The sequence below is a fragment of the Mytilus edulis genome, chromosome 7 (genome assembly GCF_963676685.1).
Source record: "Mytilus edulis chromosome 7, xbMytEdul2.2, whole genome shotgun sequence".
Lineage (NCBI taxonomy): Eukaryota > Metazoa > Mollusca > Bivalvia > Mytilida > Mytilidae > Mytilus > Mytilus edulis.
The window spans coordinates 85858361-85879632 of record NC_092350.1 but is presented as its reverse complement, the minus strand read 5'-3'; the positions used below and the strand labels follow the sequence as shown (position 1 = coordinate 85879632).

Here is a 21272-nt window from a genome sequence, read left to right as displayed (position 1 = left end):
GCTCGCATGTTCGCCTGTTATATTGAAATAGAGTGCCCTAATGATAAATAGATAGAAACTTTAAATTGCAAAAATTACCAGCAAGACGAGATCTAATGATTTTCATAGTTCTTTATTCAGTTCAGTTTTCCGTTTCCGCCGTTTAGCAACCCCCCCCCCCCTGAATCAACCACTCAGAAGCCGTCACAGTTAAGCCTTCTCAAAATGGACACAATCAGTGTTTCCCATTGCTTCTAGTTGTTTTAGAAAAGGTTAAGAATCACCTTTAAATCGGCCCAATCGGTGTTTCAAACTGGTCCGATTTGTCTGTCAATCTTATCCGAGTTTCTTTAAAGCTGGTCCGAGTTTTCTTGGTCCGACTTGTCCTAATACCGTTATTCAGTGTCTCGTTTTGACAAAAACTTCCTGCTCTTCTCGGAATTTAAACTGCTATCGACAGGCTGCAAACAATTCTTTTTCACCAAGAAGACGTCATTTCAATGGCTTTAAAGGGTAAGTTTTTAATATTTCTGTTATATCTGACTGAATGACACATTTATTTTAGGTGATTTTAAAAATATTTTTGAGTTTGAACACAGTTTGAGTTTGACATATTTCCGGGTTTCCATGATATCTCTCCTTCTTTGTATTAATGTTCTGAACAATGACTGAGAAGACATTTTCAATTGAACATTTAACTGAGTAATTTTATTTTCTTCAAGGTAAAAGTATTTGTGAAACCAAATTTGAAAGTTATAAGTCAGTACAAAACGTGCATTGAACTATTGAATAGTTTTTAGACACCAGGCGGCGCTGATGTTTGTCCACATTTTTGTAAACAAGTATTTTTTTTATAAAAAGCTTGTCTGAACACTTTTTTTTCTATCCATGGGAAGAACCACTATCAATGTATATTTAGGAGAAGGTACCCAACTACTTTTTTTCACCTCTCCTCTTCAAAACCGTATTTTAATGTCAATTCAAGCTCAAATTTCAGGTTCATACCTAGTCCAAATAATTATGACGTGGGTCTCATTGGGGTCTAAGCATGACGTGGGATTGCCTATTTTTTGTAAGCCTGACACCTGAAAGTCAAACTATTGTGTCGTGTAAATGGGAAATGACGTCTAGCGGGACCCGGGAAATGACAACAAAATAAGAATTGCTTACGTACATAGTGTAAGCGGGATACGGGAATCTGACAAAACAATGTGGGATCCAGGATCGGAACCCCCTAATGAGACCCCTATGACTTCTGGCTAGGCTATTTTATTTTTTTCTTGGACGCCTTTCTACGACGTCATAACGCTGAAGCCATTTTTTACGTCTGGAGTTTGAGAGCAAATTTTGGGGGGAACTTTGACACCCAATTTTGAGAAGAAATTTCATTGCTGGTTAGAAATTTTTACGTAGTTACAAAGTCCTACCTTTTTTAGCTCACCTGGCCCCAAGGGCCAAGTGAGCTTTTCCCATCACTTTGAGTCCGGCTTCCGTCGTCGTCCGTCGTTTACAAAAATCTTCTCCTCTGAAACTACTGGGCCAAATTAAATCAAACTTGACCACAATCATCATTGGGGTATCTAGTTTAAAAAAGTTGTCCGGTGACCCAGCCAACCAACCAAGATGGCCGCCATGGCTAGAAATAGAACATAGGGGTAAAATGCAGTTTTTGGCTTATAACTCAAAAATCAAAGCATTTAGAGCAAATCTGACATGGGGTAAAATTGTTTATCAGGTCAAGATGAATTGGACAACTAGTTGTTTGGTTGCTGCCCCTAAATTGGTAATTTTAAGGAAATTTTACTGTTTCTGGTTATTACTTTGAATATTATTATAGATAGAGATAAAGTGTAAACAGCAATAATGTTCAGCAAAGTAAAATTTACAAGTAAGTCAACATGACCGAAATGGTCAGTTGACCCGTTTAGGAGTTGTTGCCCTTTATAGTCAATTTTTAACCATTTTTCGTAAATCTTAGTAATCTTTTTACAAAAATCTTCTCCTCTGAAAATACTGGGCCAAATTAATCCAAACTTGGCCACAATCATCATTGGGGTATCTAGTTTAAAAACTGTGTCCAACCAAGATGGCCGCCATGACTAAAAATAGAACATAGGGGTATAAAACAAAGTAGTATTCTTATCACATGATTGGGGTATAAAACAATGTAGTATTCTTATCACATGATTGGGGTTAAAAATAACAAAGTATTCTTATCACATGATTGGAGTATAAATCAACGTAGTATTCTCATGATTCTTATCACATGATTGGGGTTTAAAACAACGTAGTATTCTTATCACATGATTGGGGTTTAAAACAACATAGTATTCTTATCACATGATTGAGGTTTAAAACAATGTAGTATTCTTATCACATGATTGGGGTTTAAAACAACATAGTATTCTTATCACATGATTGGAGTATAAATCAACGTAGTATTCTTATCACATGATTGGCATGATTGGGGTATAAAACAATGTAGTATTCCTATCACATGATTGGGGTATAAAACAACGTAGTATTCTTATCACATGATTGGGGTTAAAAAAATGTAGTATTCTTATCACATGATTGGGGTATAAAACAACCTAGTATTCTCATGATTCTTATCACATGATTGGAGTATCAGGGGTTAAGAAATTTTGTTAAAGCTCACTAGCCCAGGGCTTAATGTTAGCAGGATTTTACTAGCCCTGTTGGAAGAACTATTAGCCAGGGATCTCCATGACCTGTTTAACGATGGCGCCCCGCCATCGTTCAAATGTCTTGCGCCATCGTCAAATGACTTGCACCATCGTTCAAATGTCTTGAGCCATCGTCAAATGACTTGCGCCATCGTTCAAAACTGTGATCGTTTTTATAGCTAGTTTTAGTGGCGTAGCTAGGCCATTTTTACGTGTACGCCCAAACCTCGATTAGAGTTCTGAAGGAAAAAAGAATCGTACAATAACAATATGTCACACGACCTCAATCAGGGTGACATAACTAATTTCAGCTGATCTATTGATTGTTATCCCTCATATCCAATTTATTATAAATAAATCGAAATATTTATATTTTTCCGTGTTTGTTTTCAATCAGATATTAATCAGAGCTCCAGATAAGCTGCGTATTTGCGTGATCACGCAATAAAAATAATAAAAAACCCAATGCAATTGCCCATTGCAGGGTTCAATAACCCAATTATTTTAAGGAAAACCCAATTATATGCCCAAACCATGAGTTCTCAACCCTTTAATTGGCTACTGTTTGCGTTATTTACCCTTATTTGTTTACAGTCGTCGCGTTAAATCTATGTTTATAATATTTATAATTGGAAATTTCCTTTCGTTCTAAAAATAGATCCCTGCATCAAGTAGCTGAAATGGGTCCCTGTTGGAGTTTTCCGTTGATCTATAGGTACACGTGTTTTTGAAAACATTTCGGTCTTCTCTGCGTTTATCCAATTAGCGTGTGTCATTTAGTCATATTTTTATGCATTGCTCGAGATTTATCATAAGGGAGCTACCATTTGATTTTTATGGGGGGGGGGGGGGGGGGGGGGGGGGGAGGAAAAATTTTGTCCTGCATTTTTTTTTAGCTGTAATCTCTGTCCTGCCTTTTTATTTTTCACTCTGTTCGGTCCTGCCTTTTTTTTTTTAGTTTATCCTGACTTTTTTTACCTAAATTATCGTCCTGACTTTTTTTTTTTGCAAGTGTCTCATCCTGCCTTTTTTTTTACTCAAAACTCCTGTCCTGCCTATTTTTTTCAAATTTCATCCTAGCCCCCCCCCCCCCCCCCCCCCCCCCCCCCCCATAAAAATTAAATGGTAGCTCCCTAACATACATTGAATTAAAACGAAAGTGAATGTCCGGTAAAAATATTTAACAGAAGCATGTTTTCTGCTTCTTTTGAAAAGCTGAGGGAAAGTTATGATAACAAGACTCAGCCAGTGTTTTAGGAAGCGTCCATCGAAAGCACGGGCGTGTGTGCGTACCTTCTAACGAGAACATTGCTAATAAACACGGGGTTTCGTCAAAACGAAATCAGTTGGAAAAAGGCCAAATGATAAAATCAATTATGACATGATAAAGCATGAGAAACCAAAAGTTCAAATAAAGACAACTAAACCCAGATTTATATAAATTGAATAAACCAAAATCAATCAAGTATAATTAGAGTATTTTTTTTTATTATTTAAATTTTTACGGTTAATTAATGAATACACACACAGGCACTGGTCTCAGAATTTATTATATAAAGGTGAATAAACCAAATAAAACAGCTAGCAAATAACCCTAACCCTAACCCTAAACCAAATAAAACAGCTAAACAAATAAAGAAACATATTTAAGATGGAAAAAAATCTGGGGTTGATATTGCCTAAATATTCAATATTGTGTTGATGAAAAAACCCAATACATTCAGGAGCTTGGTGGTGAAAAACCCAATTTGATAATAACATGAGGGGTGAATTGGAATTGATAATGCAATTAAAAAACTTTATCACCCAATTATATAAGAAAATGGTGGGTGAAAACCCAATTTGTGAATTCTTATCTGGAGCTCTGTTAATAAAATTTGATTAATGGTTTCATTTGTGTAGTACAGTGGTAAATTCAAAAGAGACACATAATTTAAAGAATAAGCATATTGCTTACCGAATAGATAAGAATGACCAAAAGAATGACAGAACAAAGAAATATAGAAATGACGACCCCCCCCCAAACTCCCTGTTGCCCCCAATCCAGACCCTCGTATATCAATGTGACAGATAGTTCCGTTTACTTACTCTAGCTGTTTTTGTCTTCAAAAAGAATATTTTTTTGGTGTACAAAGTGTTGTTAATATACCATGCCCTCTCAGCCAAAGTCGTAATCTAATTTCAAAGAAAGAAAGTATTCGAAAGCATGGAAAGCTTGCCTACCTGTGCAATATGTTATTAAACGGTGGCCAGATCGTGTGATTTAAATTGCACAAAAATACGACCGCCTGATGGTATAAAACTAAAAAATGAAAGAACAAAATGTTGCTTCAGAAATTAACCATAAAAAAAATATTTCAAGAAAGTTTAATTAAATTCGACGAATGTTTAAAAAAAGTAATTGATAATCATGATAATGTAACAAATTTTAACTTTAACCTGTAAATTTATGCAAAAAGAAATTCCTTTTATTCATAAAATACGGGAAAACTCATCATATATAATTTCGCCACTTTGCTCTCCATACTTGTTTGACCATAAACAGTTTTTGTCCAACTACCGTAAAACTTGACGAAGGTTTGACAAAGTTATTGATACTTTCAAACTTTAACCGAATAATGAACCTACATGTACATAGTTATATTATTGGCACCGCCGACAAAAGTTTGGACCAAAATGTCTCTTTCGTGACATAAATGTCAATGACTCGACAAAAAATTCAAACCAGATATCGAATCTTAGCACATAAGGCAGCAACCATTTGATTTTCTGGGGAGGGGGGGCTATGGTTTTTTTTCGGAAAAAAAAGTTTGTTTCCAGTTTTTGGAGAAAAAAATAATTTGTTTTTGATTCTGAGAAAAAAAATTGTTTCACCCTCAGCTGCCACTATATGTAATGCTAAAATTGAAAGAAATAAATTGTTTTCGACTTGTCTCGAAAAAAATAGATTGTTTTTCGCCATAGGCGAAAAAAAATATTTGTCCAGAAAAAAAAAACATAGCCCCCCCCCCATGCCCCCCCCGAAAATCAAATGGTTGCTGCCTAATGGATTGCTTTTTAAAAAAAAAAGGAACGTGAATTAGAATTAAGACTTTGACAGAAAATGAACAAATATATACATGTAATACATGTAATATGATACTAATTTTCGTCACTTTTATTCGCAATTACAAGCCATTGAAGAAAGACGTAGAAGGTTGATGTACTGTTAACCAATTCTTTAATTATTACTTTTTTTTACCAAATTCAAGTGTACGCCCGGGCGTTTTGACGTAAACGTAGCTACGCGCATGATAGCCTGACGCCATTTTTTTTAGCAATTATAATCAAATGCATGTAATTGCATAACCTTCAGGCTTTCTTTATAGTGTAATCCAGTTCTAACGCCTGAGGGATATCCGGATTAAGATCGCTAATTACTTGTACCTGAGCTTGTACAGGTAGATCAACAAAGCAGACAGGAGAATATTATCTGAAGATAGACGATTCATTTGTCGAATTATTTAATTAAGTTTCCGCAAATGCTTATGATAATTCAGATTAAATAAATAAATTAATAGTCCAGTTACAAAGTTAAACAAGTATAACACGTGCTTTTATTTTGACTTGCGCAATCAGCATCCCCCTTTTTAAGAAGTACAAAATAAGACGTAAAACAGTAATTATTATTTCATCGCAAATGACTCGAGTACTGCTGTATTGTAACGATAATATAGACATGATAGAATTACTTTAAAAGTTAAAAAGTAAAAACTTTTAATATTTCCTGTAAATAAATATCGTATTGTAATTCCGAATTCATTTCGTAGTTTACAATCAAATTGATACATCCACGTTTCTGGTTCCTATTCAGACTCGAAAGATGCATGTTGCATATGGCTAAGTATTCAGTAAAGTGCTGTTTCAATGGGTGTCCCAGAAAAATGCATTTTTTCATATTTTAAATTTTTTTGAGTTTTAATGCAGGTAGCTAATGACTCCACTGTATGATGAAGCGATAATATGAACAGTTTCATACGAAAAAGTTTATTGTTGAATAAAGTATTTTATAAATGAAGTGTTGAATTCCCTGTTTTTTGCATGCTTATTTTGTGACATGGTCGAATGACCCAAAATCAAAATTGTTTTATAAACCTTTTTAACCGGATTTTTATGACAAAAATGTCGGTTATTGATTTGGGGATGTACGGCGGGAGGGCGGCAATCAAATGTTGTCCGTGCATTAACTCATGAACTGTTCAACCAAAGCTTTTAAAATTTTAATATGTTGTTACTGACAACTAAATGAAGGTTAAGTTCAATAATGGCAATTTTGACTATTACCGTTCAGGAGTTATGGTTCTTGAAAGATTGAAAAATGGAGTTTCCAGTCGTGTCCATGCATTTACGCATGAACTGTTCTACCAAAGCTTCCCAAATTTTAATATGTTGTTACCGATGACAAAATGGAGGTCAAATTCAATAATGACGATGTTGACTTTTACGGATCAGGAGTTATGGTTCTTGAAAGATTGAAAAATGGAGTTTTCAGTCGTGTCCGTGCATTTACGCATGGACTGTTCTACCAAAGCTTCCCAAATTTTAATATATTGTTACTGATGACAAAATGGAGGTCAAGTTCAATAATGACGATTTTGACTTTTACCGTTCAGGAGTTATGGTTCTTGAAAGATTGAAAAATGGTGTTTCCAGTCGTGTCCGTGCATTTTCTCATAAACCATTCAACCAAAGCTTTTGAAATTTTTTTATGTTGTTACTGATGACAAAATAGAGGTCAAGTTCAATAATGACGTTTTGACTTTTACCGTTCAGGATTTATGGTTCTTGAAAGATCATAAAATGGCGTTTCCATTCACGTTGTTGCATTTACTAATGAACCATTCAATCTAAGCTTTTCAAATTTTAATATGTTGATACTGACTACAAAATGGAGGTCAAATTTGATATTGACGATTTTCACTTTCAGCATTCATCAGTTATGGTTCTTGTGATATTGCCAGGACACAAATAAATGTTAATAAATCCTATTTGCTGTCGTTGTGACCTAGGCTTCCAAAACGGTCATATATTCCGGTCATTTGTATAATGTCCGGTAAAAGTCCGGCTGGGCAAAGCATGAAACGGTCATATACTTTTTATTTTTCAAGGCTTTTTCAGTCATTTTTACATAATTCACGATCTTTTTTTGACCCAACCTTTTGCCTTTAACATCAACACATTTCCGGTCATAAATGTGACATGATGATTAATTACTATCAAAACAACACCTACTTCAATACTTTCTAATTTTAATCAAGGCTAATTAGTAGTTGGACAGCTGAAATCTACCTGTTCAGGTGACAGGTGAACTATGTTCAGTACCGGACATCGTATAAATTGATCAGTTTAATCACAATTATTTTCTTACATTTCAGCGGTTTGTATCTAATTGATTTCGTTTAAAAGATTAAAATTATTAGAAATTAATTTATCAACATGATTTGATGAAAAATTTTAGGGTTTTAAATAAAAAATCGTCAGAACTATGTTGTATGAACTAGAACACGTGTGCGCATGTGCACAGGTGGGAAATTTAATAATGCATCCTACATTTCTTCAAAAATGCTAAAATTATCAATGATACCTGTATCTAATGTTCAATTCAAGTATTTTGTTGAAGAAATTATTATTACGTTAATTTTGACATCATGGTTTTTATAGGACCGCAAAAATTTAAATTTTTCGTCGTATATTGCTATCACGTTGGCGTCGTCGTCGTCCTAATACTTTTAGTTTTCGCACTCTAACTTTAGTAAAAGTGAATAGAAATCTATGAAATTTTAACACAAGGTTTATGACCACAAAAGGAAGGTTGGGATTGATTTTGGGAGTTTTGGTCCCAACATTTTAGGAATTAGGGGCCAAAAAGGGCCCAAATAAGCATTTTCTTGGTTTTCGCACTATAACTTTAGTTTAAGTAAATTGAAATCTATGAAATTTTGACACAAGGTTTATGACCACAAAAGGAAGGTTGGGATTGATTTTGGGAGTTTTGGTTTTAACAGTTTAGGAATAAGGGGCCAAAAAAGGGCCCAAATAAGCATTATTCTTGGTTTTCGTACAATAACTTTAGTATAAGTAAATAGAAATCAATGAAATTTAAACACAAGGTTTATGAACACAAAAGGAAGGTTGGGATTGATTTTGGGAGTTTTGGTCCCAACAGTTTAGGAATTAGGGGCCAAAAAGGGGCCCAAATAAGCAGTATTCTTGGTTTTTCGCACCATAACTTTAGTACTACAGTGAAACCTGTCCAAACCGAACACCCACGGGACTTTGCGTTTTGTTCGGTTTTCACAGGTGTTCGGATTGTAGAGGTAAACGGAACTGGACAAAAAAATAAATGTTGCATACACTGACAAGGGATAATAGGTGACACAACAGACGATAGTTTATTTTTGTGCTGATTTAGATGTAAATGTAAAAATAAAAGAAGATGAAGATAGATGTTTTGTTACATTTTTGTTTATAAATCTAACGCCACTCCGTCAATCACGCTCGTCGTTGGGAGGTGTCCGACGTTGATCGATATTGCTATTTAGAATTATTTTCTAATCCGTTAATTCAATGACCAATTCAGATTCACAGTCACTGTCAAATGACGATTCCGTAGTTGAATCAGGAACTTCATTGTACACACGAGTTTTCGGACGCAACTGGTCACCTGCTGGTTGATACCTTGGCACACAATAACAGTGAAAAAACAGCAGGAGTCCAGTGTATTCTCGGACTTTATCGTTGCTGAATAGCTTACGGAATTCTTCCGGAGCATTCGAATCAAATATATAGGGCCTCTAAAGGGAATCCAGCAATCGAAATCCATTGACCTTGTTGTGTTGCACGACTTTTTAATCAAGTGAAAGGCCTTAAAACTATAATTTAATTAAATAGTTTATCTACAGAATGGCAGTAACGATTTTGTGGCCGTAATAATTTGAGTAAAGTGCATTTAATTGATCTGAGGGATAGTTCCTTTCTTGTCCTTATCGGCGATGGGGTAGCTGACCAGTTTAACGTGTCTTTAAAAAAAATCACTTTCTACATGGACACAGACATGCTCATTAGTTTGTAATAACAACTCACAAGTTCATTAAACCTCAAATACCCTCGGGAATACTCTGTCATCCTGTGTTTGTTTAATTGAAACAAGCAAATCATTAAAAATATTTTATTGTTTTGTTTGGTATTGATCGATTTTGACAGGTAATTTTTAGATACAAATTTACTAACGAGCCTTCAAAAAGCGTTCGGAATTCGGTGTTGACAGGGTTCGGTTTTTTCAGGTTAGATTAACGTTAATTGATAGGGAAATTTTGTGGGACTTTGAAAATTGTTCGGTTTAAACTGAAATTCGGTTTTATCAGGGTTCGGTTTACCCAGGTTTCACTGTAGTAAATAGAAATCTATGAAATTTAAACACAAGGTTTATGACCATAAAAGGAAGGTTGGGTTTGATTTTGGGAGGTTTGGTCCCAACAGTTTAGGAATAAGGGGCCCAAAGGGTCCAAAATTGAACTTTGTTTGATTTCATCAAAAATTGAATAAATTGGGGTTCTTTGATATGCCGAATCTAACTGTGTATGTAGATTCTTAATTTTTGGTCCCGTTTTCAAATTGGTCTACATTAAGGTCCAAAGGGTCCAAAATTAAACTTAGTTTGATTTTAACCAAAATTGACTCCTTGGGGTACTTTGATATGCTGAATCTAAAAATGTACTTAGATTTTTTATTATTGGCCCAGTTTTCAAGTTGGTCCAAATCAGGGTCCAAAATTAAACTTTGTTTGATTTCATCAAAAATTGAATAATTGGGGTTCTTTGATATGCCAAATCTAACTGTGTATGTAGATTCTTAATTTTTGGTCCCGTTTTCAAATTGGTCTACATTAAAGTCCAAAGGGTCCAAAATTAAACTAAGTTTGATTTTAACAAAAATTGAATTCTTGGGCTTTTTTGATATGCTGAATCTAAACATATACTTAGATTTTTGATTATGGGCCCAGTTTTCAAGTTGGTTCAAATCAGGATCCAAAATTATTATATCAAGTATTGTGCAATAGCAAGAAATTTTCAATTGCACAGTATTCAGCAATAGCAAGAAATCTTCAATTGCACAGTATTGTGCAATAGCAAGCAATTTTCAATTGCACAGTATTACGCAATAGCAAGAAATCTTCAATTGCAAAGTCTTGTGCAATAGCAAATATTTTCAATTGCACAGTATTGCGCAATAGCAAGAAATATCTAATTGCACAATATTGTGCAATAGCAAGAAATGTTCAATTGATTGGAGTTATCTTTCTTTGTCCAGAATAGTAGTTGAATCAACATAAATCATTGTTTTATACAATATACAATGTATATTCACTTTTACTACCAACTGATAAATTAAAACAATCTTTACCATTCAGTGATAACAAGCACTTTATTTTACATTTTAATATTTTATGATGTATTTAAATGAGTAGTTATTGTTGCAAACTCCATTAGGAATTTGAACTGAGATCAGTTTTGGAAAAAGGGAAAGGGGGATGTGAAAAAAAAGGGGGGGGGGTAAATTTTTCTCATTTCAGATTTCATAAATAAAAAGAAAATTTCTTCAAACATTTTTTTGAGAGGATTAATTTCAACAGCATAGTGAATTGCTCAAAGGCAAACAAAATATTTTAAGTTCATTAGACCACATTCATTCTGTGTCAGAAACCTATGCTGTGTCAACTATTTAATCACAATCCAAATTTAGAGCTGAATCCAGCTTAAATGTTGTGTCCATACTTACCCCAACTGTTCAGGGTTCAACCTCTGAGGTCATATATAGCTGCGCCCTGCGGAGCATCTGGTTCGTAATTGTACTGAACAGTTCGGCCCTAAATATACCGTCCTAGATAGTGACTCCACTTCAGCACTTGTTCATTCACATGACTTTGTACCATATTCCATTTAAAATAAAGATTATTTTTATTATACTTAATAAAAAACTGCATATTATTAATAAATATTTGTTTGCGACATCCTTGATTTATTTTCATAATACCGTTACCGTGACGTATCAACTTTTGGCCGATATAATTTGGGACGATATTGTCACCTCTATGTCATGTATGTGAGCTTACATAATCTGTGCTCTTGGAATATTTCTGTACCTTCCCAATTCAATGCCTAGAGAATGATCACTCAGTCTAAATTTAACTGTCTATGTATAAAATTATTGCAATTTAAATATTCCTCAGACTGACAATTAGTTTTTAATTTCCCATTAAGACAAAGTTTGGATTTTGAAAGTTTATTTAAAGTAGTGTTTTCATATTCCCCTGAAACACACTTTTTAATATTACATTTTAACACGTTTTTGATTGCTTAAAAGTTACATTAATATAAGAGTAATTTTCTGGGTTTATTTTCATATCTTTAAAAATTTTATCTGCAAATGAGTACCAAGAATAAATTCCTGCAGAATGTAAATTTATGTTTCTTTGTAAAGATTCTTTAACCAGGGGATTAATATCATTATAGATAAAGATAAACTGTAAGCCACAATAATGTTCAGCAAAGTAAGATTTACAAATAAATCAACATGACTGAAATGATCAGTTGACCCTTTTAGGAGTTATTGCCCTTTATAGTCAATTTTTAATCATTTTTCGTAAATCTTAGTAATCTTTTACAAAAACTACTGGGCCAAATTAAACCAAACTTGGCCACAATCATCTTTTGGGTATTTAGTTTAAAAAACGTGTCCGGTGACCCGGCCAACCAACCAAGATGGCCGTCATGGCTAAAAATAGAACATAGGGGTAACATGCAGTTTTTGGCTTATAACTCAAAAACCAAAGCATTTAGAGCAAATCTGACAAGGGATAAAATTGTTTATCAGGTCAAGATCTATCAATTTTCAAATGAATCTGACAACCCATTGTTGGGTTGCTGCCCCTTAATTGTTAATTTGAAGGAATTTTTGCTGTTTTTAATTGGTTATTATCTTGAATATTATTATAGATAGAGATAAACTGTAAACAGCAATAATGTCCAGCAAAGTAAGATTTACAAATAAGTCAGCATGACTGAAATGGTCAGTTGACCCCTTTAGGAGTTATTGCCCTTTATAGTAAATTTTTAATCGTTTTTCGTAAATATTAGTAATCTTTTCAAAAATCTTCTCCTCTGAAACAACTGGGCCAAATTAATCAAAACTTGGCCACAATCATCTTTTGGGTATTTAGTTTGAAAAATGTGTCCGGTGACCCGGCCAACCAACCAAGATGGCCGTCATGGCTAAAAATAGAACATAGGGGTAAAATGCAGTTTTTGGCTTATAACTCAAAAACCAAAGCATTTAGAGCAAATTTGACAAGGGATAAATTTGTTTATCAGGTCAAGATCTATCAATTTTCAAATGAATCTGACAACCCATTGTTGGGTTGCTGCCCCTTAATTGTTAATTTGAAGGAAATTTTGCTGTTTTTAATTGGTTATTATCTTGAATATTATTATAGATAGAGATAAACTGTAAACAGCAATAGGAGTTATTGCCCTTTATAGTAAATTTTTAATCGTTTTTCGTAAATCTTAGTAATCTTTTCAAAAATCTTCTCCTCTGAAACTACTGGGCCAAATTAATTAAAACTTGGCCACAATCATCTTTTGGGTATTTAGTTTGAAAAATGTGTCCAGTGACCCGGCCATCAAACTAAGATGGCCGCCATGGTTAAAAATAGAACATAGGGATAAAATGCAGTTTTTGGCTTATAACTCAAAAACCAAAGCATTAAGAGAAAATCTGATGGGGTTAAATTGTTTATCAGGTCAAGATCTATCTGCCCTAAAATTTTCAGATAGATCTGACAACCCTTTGTTGTTGGGTTGCTGTCCCTGAATTGGTAATTTAAAGGAAATTTTGCCTTGTTAGCTCTTCGGGTCAGGAGAGCTTTTCTCATCACTTTGCGTCCGACGTCTGGCGTCGTCGTCGTCCGTCGTCTTTAACTGTGACAAAAATCTGCTCATTCTGCTTGATAACAGCAATAATTTTCAGCAAATTAAGATAGATTTACAAAAAGTTTATATGACCAAATTTGTCAATTGACCCCTTAAGGAGTTATTGCTCTTTAAAGACAATTTTACACAATTTGTTCATCAAGTTTGCTAACATTTAAAAATCTTCTCCTCTGAAACTACTGGGCCAAATACCTGCAAACTTTAATTGAATGTTCCTTTGTTACACTTTACACTATCAACACATGTCAACATTCAATGATAATCAGTAAAGCAGACAAAACAGAATGTGCACTTTTGTTTACAGGTTTTCATCTGTGTATATATTTAACATTTTTTATAAAACTTTATTTGCAGTTTCTTATCATGTTAATTGACTGTTGGCAGAAGGGGTATGTAATATAAAGTGGCATAAAGTCCATGAAGACAGACTTAACATAACATACTGAAGTTGAAATTAGAGTTTAACGAAGGCCCACGTGTAATCCTTTATTGACAGTTGCAGAACTTGGACCAACAGATTTCACTTTGGGTATTTAATAAAATTGATAATTAGCTTAAGACAGGGGCTTTAATACTTTACTTTAAGTTTTTTTTTTAATGATTTATGCTGAAACTGGAGATGTTTTAACAATCATGACAATATAAAAATACTGAGATGCGATATGATTGCGAATGAGACAACTCTCCACCAGAAACCAAAAGTGACATAACTAATTTAGACAAATGGTTGCTACAAAGACTTTTTCTGATTAAGGGCTATTCTCCTTAATTGATTGAAAAATAACTGTTAATGACATTTCTGTGTAATAACTTGCATTCAATTATGAAATTGCCAATTTTCACTTATAAAATATTATACTACTCAGTAGTTATGGCTCTTGATTGTTTTAACGTGACACTAAAATGTAGGCAAAATCTGAAAGTACAGCATCTATTTAAAATAAGAGTGATTTTGTTCTAAAATTATATAATACAATTTTTTTTTATGGTGGTATGTTACATAACACAAATTTGGATGTTAATCATAATTTAGAGAAATAACAGATTTGATCAATTTCAATAATTAAACATATTGGGACAATCTAAATATGACATCATAATTACAGTTTCATTATTCCTCATCAAATAACAACTGAGTACAAATTTGATACAATGTTTTCTCTTTCTTTTACAGGATATAATGGCAAGTTGGGATAAGGTAAGTTTTTCTTCTAAAAAGTCATATGACCTATATTGTGAATACACTGTACAAAAAGATACAGGCATGTAGTATTCTCATAGTCAGACCTATGTTGTCAATAAACTGTACAGAAAAATACAGGCTTGTAGTATTCTCATAGTCGGTCAGTGTCATGTGACCTATGTTGTCAATAAACTATACAGAAAGATACAGGCGTGTAGTATTCTCATAGTCAGTCAGTGTCATGTGACCTATGTTGTCAATAAACTGTACAGAAAGATACAGTTGTGTAGTATTCTCATAGTCAGTCAGTGTCATGTGGCCTATGTCATGTGACCTATGTTGTCAATAAACTGTACAGAAAGATACAGGTGTGTAGTATTCTCATAGTCAGTCAGTGTCATGTGACCTATGTTATCTATAAACTGTACAGAAAGATACAGGCGTGTAGTATTCTCATAGTCAGTCAGTGTCATGTGACCTATGTTGTCAATAAACTGTACAGAAAGATACAGGCGTGTAGTATTCTCATAGTCAGTCAGTGTCATGTGACCTATGTCATGTGACCTATGTTGTCAATAAACTGTACAGAAAGATACAGGTGTGTAGTTTTGTAAGAAGGAGAATAGGAAAAAATCAATATCATTACAGTGAGAAGAATTTCAATATACAAAATTCCAGGGAACAAAAAAAAGAGATGTAAGATATCACAGGATATTCACAACTCTTTTACAATGTAAGTTGAAGAGAAACTGACAACGCCATGGCAAAAAATGAAGAACAAAAACAATTCAAACAACAATCTTCAAAGTATTACATAAAAAACTAAAGATCAAGCAATACAAACCCCAGCAAAAACTGATGCATACTACAGTTGTCTATAAAGTCTTTTCTAAAAAAAACTATAGACAACAATCTTACTTCGGTTTGGTAATCACTGTATTTGATATAAGCTATGGAAACTGTAAACATGTAGCTTATTAAATTCAATTATTATATTTATGATACATTTGTATGTTCTAGAGGAAACTGTTAAAACTTTGTTTTGCTTACAGAAACTTCTTACAGCTGCAGAGGAGGGGAATATAAAAGAGGTAGAATCATGTGTAAAGAATGGAGCTAGTTTGGAATGTAGAGATGATTATTGGGTAGGTGAAGTAAAATGTATTTATTATATATAGTAAACACAATATGAATCAGTTAAACATTGCTCTTGTTAGTGTTCAGTGATTCAATGTTAATTTCTGATTATTGCAAATAGTCTTCAAAATATTAAGAAACATGATTAGACATCCCAAATGTATATAGAACTCTTGTATTCCACAAAAACAGTGCAAAACAATATATCACAACACCAATATAGTCAACTCCAGTATTCAACACAAACAGTGAGAAACATCAGTACGCAACATTAATGTATACAACTCCTATATTCAACACCTATACCCAAGTAAAACAGCGAAAAACACATTAAGTACATGAAGTAGAAAGAGAATGCCATGGCCAGACGAAAAGACAAAAAACAGCTACAAACAATCTAACTTGAAATATTGTGATTTACTTCATTACACTGATGAATACCACTCCAGTTTGTATGTCAAAGGGTTGCTGTCTGATACTTCTTAACCGTATACAACTGACATATTGTGATTTACTTCATTACACTGATGAATACCACTCCAGTTTGTATGTCAAAGGGTTGCTGTCTGATACTTCCTAACTGTATACAACTGAAATATTGTGATTTACTTAATTACACTGATGAATACCACTCCAGTTTGTATGTCAAAGTGTTGCTGTCTGATACTTCCTAACTGTATACAACTGAAATATTGTGATTTACTTCATTACACTGATGAATACCACTTCAGTTTGTATGTCAAAGGGTTGCTGTCTGATACTTCCTAACTGTATACAACTGAAATATTGTGATTGACTTCATTACACTGATGAATACCACTCCTGTTTGTATGTCAAAGGGTTGCTGTCTGATACTTCCTAACTGCATGAACTGTATACAACTGACATATTGTGATTTACTTCATTACACTGATGAATACCACTCTAGTTTGTATGTCAAAGGGTTGCTGTCTAATTATTTGTAAGCATACACAACTGAAACATTGTGATTTATTCATTTCACTGATGAATACCACTCTAGTTTGTATGTCAAAGGGTTGCTGTCTAAAACCTCTTAACTGCATACAACTGAAATATTGTTATTTTTTTTTATTATACTTTAAGACACTTAACATTCACTTTCATGGTATTCTACTAAAAAATTCCTTTGGTTTTACATAAATCTTGCATCATCATGACACAAGACATGACACAGGATCATACAACAATCATTTACCAATTCTGTATTAAACATGACATGTGGCACCTGATTATACAACAGTCATTCACCACTCCTGTACTGAACATGACATGCGACACCTCATCATACAACATTCACTACCACTCCTGTTCTGAACATGACATGTGACACCTGATCATACAACATTCATTAACCACTCCTCTACTGAACATGACACATGACACCTGATCATACAACATTCATTAACCACTCCTGTACTGAACATGACATGTGATACCTGATCATACAACATTCATCCACCACTCCTCTACTGAACATGACATGCGACACCTGATCATACAACATTTGTTACCACTCCTCTACTGAACATGACATGTGACACCACATCAAACTACATTCATTAACCACTCCTGTACTGAACATGACACATGACACCTGATTATACAACATTTATTACCACTCCTGTACTGAACATGACATGTGACATCTGATCATACATCATTCATTAACCACTCATGTACTGAACATGACATGCGACACCTGATCATACAACATTTGTTACCACTCCTGTAATGAACATGACATGTGACACCTGATCATACAACATTTGTTACCACTCCTATACTGAACATGACATGTGACACCAGATCATGCAACATTCATTAACCACTCCTGTACTGAACATGACATGTGACACCTGATCATACAATATTCATTACCACTCCTGTACTGAACATGACATGTGACACCTGATCATACAACGTTCAATTAACACTCCTCTACTGAACATGATATGAGACACCTGATCATACAACATTGATTTACCATTCCTGTACTGAACATGACATGAGACACCTGATCATACAACATTTGTTACCACTCCTCTACTGAACATGACATGTGACACCTGATCAAACAACATTCATTAACCACTCCTGTACTGAACATGACATGAGACACCTGATCATACAACATTTGTTACCACTCCTCTACTGAACATGACATGTGACACATGATCAAACAACATTCATTAACCACTCCTGTACTGAACATGACATGTGACACCACATCATACAACATTCTTTTACAACTCCTGTATTGAACATGACATGTGACACCTGATCATACAACATTCAATTAATACTCCTGTACTGAACATGACATGCAACACCTGATCATACAACATTCGTTACCAGTCCTGTACTGAGCATGATATGTGACACCTGATCATACAATATTCATCCACCACTCCTCTACTTAACATGACATGTGACACCACATTGTACAAAATTCATTTACTACTTCTGTACTGAACATGACATGTGACACCTGATCATACAACATTCATTCACCACTCCTGTACTAAACATGACATGCGACACCTGATCATACAACATTCAATTAACACTCCTGTACTGAACATGACATGCAACACCTGATCATACAACATTCGTTACCACTCCTGTACTGAACATGGCATGTGACACATGATCATACAACATACATTTACCACACCTGTACTGAACATGACATGTGACAACACATCATACAATATATAAATAACACATAGCTGAGAGGGTGATAGAGCAGATTGGTACCCCGAGAAAACATTGTCAACCGCGGCGAAGCCAAGGTTGACAATGCTTTTTCAAGGGGTACCAATCTGCTCTATCACCCTCTCAGCTATGTGTTATTTAATTTATTATACTGAACGTCCTACCATTTTTGTCTTTTACAGATTAATTTTATTTCAAAAGGATTTTCTATGACGTCACGTACATAACAACGTTACGAGTATTAAAAATAAACAACAAGATGTTTTTTATTTTTTATTTTGACAGTTAAATAATAAAATTTGATCCAGAACGTAAGACTTAAGCATTGTATTCATCTACTTGATGTAAATTCAATCCATTGTCCTTTAAATTGTCGATTTTTGATTGGTTTAGACGAGAGGGTAACATTCAAAAAAATTGTCACCCTCTCAGCTATGTGATAGAGTAAAATGACACCCTCGTATTAGCCAATCAAAATATGGCATTTTAACGTGAAGTATAATAACATTCATTAACCACTTCTGTACTTAACATGACATATGACACCTGATCATATAACATTCATTTACCACTCCTGTACTGAACATGACATGCGACACCTGATCATATAACATTCATTTACCACTCCTGTACTGAACATGACATGCGACACCTGATCATACAACATTCGTTACCACTCCTGTACTGAACATGACATGCGACACCTGATCATACAACATTCGTTACCACTCCTGTACTGAACATGACATGTGACACCTGATCATGCAACATTCATCCACCACTCCTCTTCTGAACATGATATGTGACACCTGATCATACAACATTCTTTTACCACTCCTGTACTGAACATGACATATGACACCTGATCATACAACATTCATCCACCACTCCTATACTGAACATGATATGTGACACCTGATCATACAACATTCATTTATCACTTCTGTACTGAGCATGACATGTGACACCTGATCATACATCTTTCATTCATTACTTCTATAATGAACATGACATGTGACACCTGATCATATGACATTCATCCACCACTCCTCTACTGAACATGACATGTGACACAACATTGTACAACATTCATTTACCACTCCTGTACTGAACATGACATGTGTAACCTGATCATACAACATTCATTCACCACTCCTGTACTGAACATGACATGTGACACCTGATCATACAGCATTCAGTTACCAGTCCTGTACTGAACATGACATGTGACACCTGATCATGCAACATTCATTCACCAGTCTTGTACTGAACATGACATGTGACACCTGATCATACATATTCATTTACCACTTTTGTACTGAACATGACATGTGACACCTGATCATACAATATTCATTTACTACTCTTACTGTATACTGAACATGACATGTGACACCTAATAATACAACATTCATTCACCAGTCTTTTACTGAACATGACATGTGAAACCTGATCATACAACATTCATTTACCACTTTTGTACTGAACATGACATATGAGACATGAGCATACTACATATATTTACCACTTCTATACTAAACATAACATGGGTAACCTGGTAACATTTGACATAGTAATCACATACTTACACCAACATGTGAAATTACAAAATCACTCTTATACTCAACACCAACATGTGACATATCAATGACACTTTTATACTCAACACCAACATGTGACATAACCATGACATGCTTATCCTCAGTACCAACATCTGCATAGCATTGACATTGTTTTACTAAACATCATCATTTGACCTACCCATGACACTATTTTCCCTAACACCAACATGTGACATATCACTGACACTCTTATACTCAACACCAATATGCGACATATCACTGACACTCTAAACTCAACACCAACATGTGACATATCACTGACACTCTTATACTCAACACCAATATGCGACATATCACTGACACTCTAAACTCAACACCAACATGTGACATATCAATGACACTCTTATACTCAACACCAACATGTGACATATCACTGACACTCTTATACTCAGCACCAACATGTGACATACCACTGACACTCTTATACTCAACACCAACATGTGACATATCAATGACACTTTTATACTCAGCTCCGACATGTGACATATCACTGACACTTTTATACTTAACACCAACATGTGACATATCACTGACACTCTTATACTCAACACCAACATTTGACATATCACTGACACTCTTATACTCAGCACCAACATGTGACATATCACTGACACTCTTATACTCAACACCAACATGTGACATATCACTGACACTGTTATACTCAGCACCAATATGTGACATATCACTGATACTAGTGTACTCAACACCAAGATGTGACATATCACTGACACTATTATACTCAGCTCCGACAAATGACATATCACTGACACTATTATACTCAGCACTAATATGTGACATATCACTGACACTCTTATACTCAACACCAACATGTGACATATCACTGACACTCTTATACTCAGCAGCAACATGTGACATATCACTGACACTCTTATACTTA

General features: G+C 34.4%; 1 protein-coding gene across 1 annotated transcript in view; it reads left to right on the top strand.

Moving 5' to 3' along the window:
- Positions 1–382: 382 nt before the first annotated feature.
- LOC139482709 (uncharacterized) overlaps positions 383–21272 on the top strand; it is an 85358-nt gene continuing 64468 nt past the window's right edge. Inside the window, exons 1-4 of the mRNA XM_071266775.1 lie at positions 383–492; positions 14051–14225; positions 14871–14894; positions 15932–16024. Coding sequence (XP_071122876.1) covers positions 14877–14894; positions 15932–16024 — 111 coding nt within the window. The 5' untranslated portion in view covers positions 383–492; positions 14051–14225; positions 14871–14876. The remainder of the gene's footprint in view (positions 493–14050; positions 14226–14870; positions 14895–15931; positions 16025–21272) is intronic.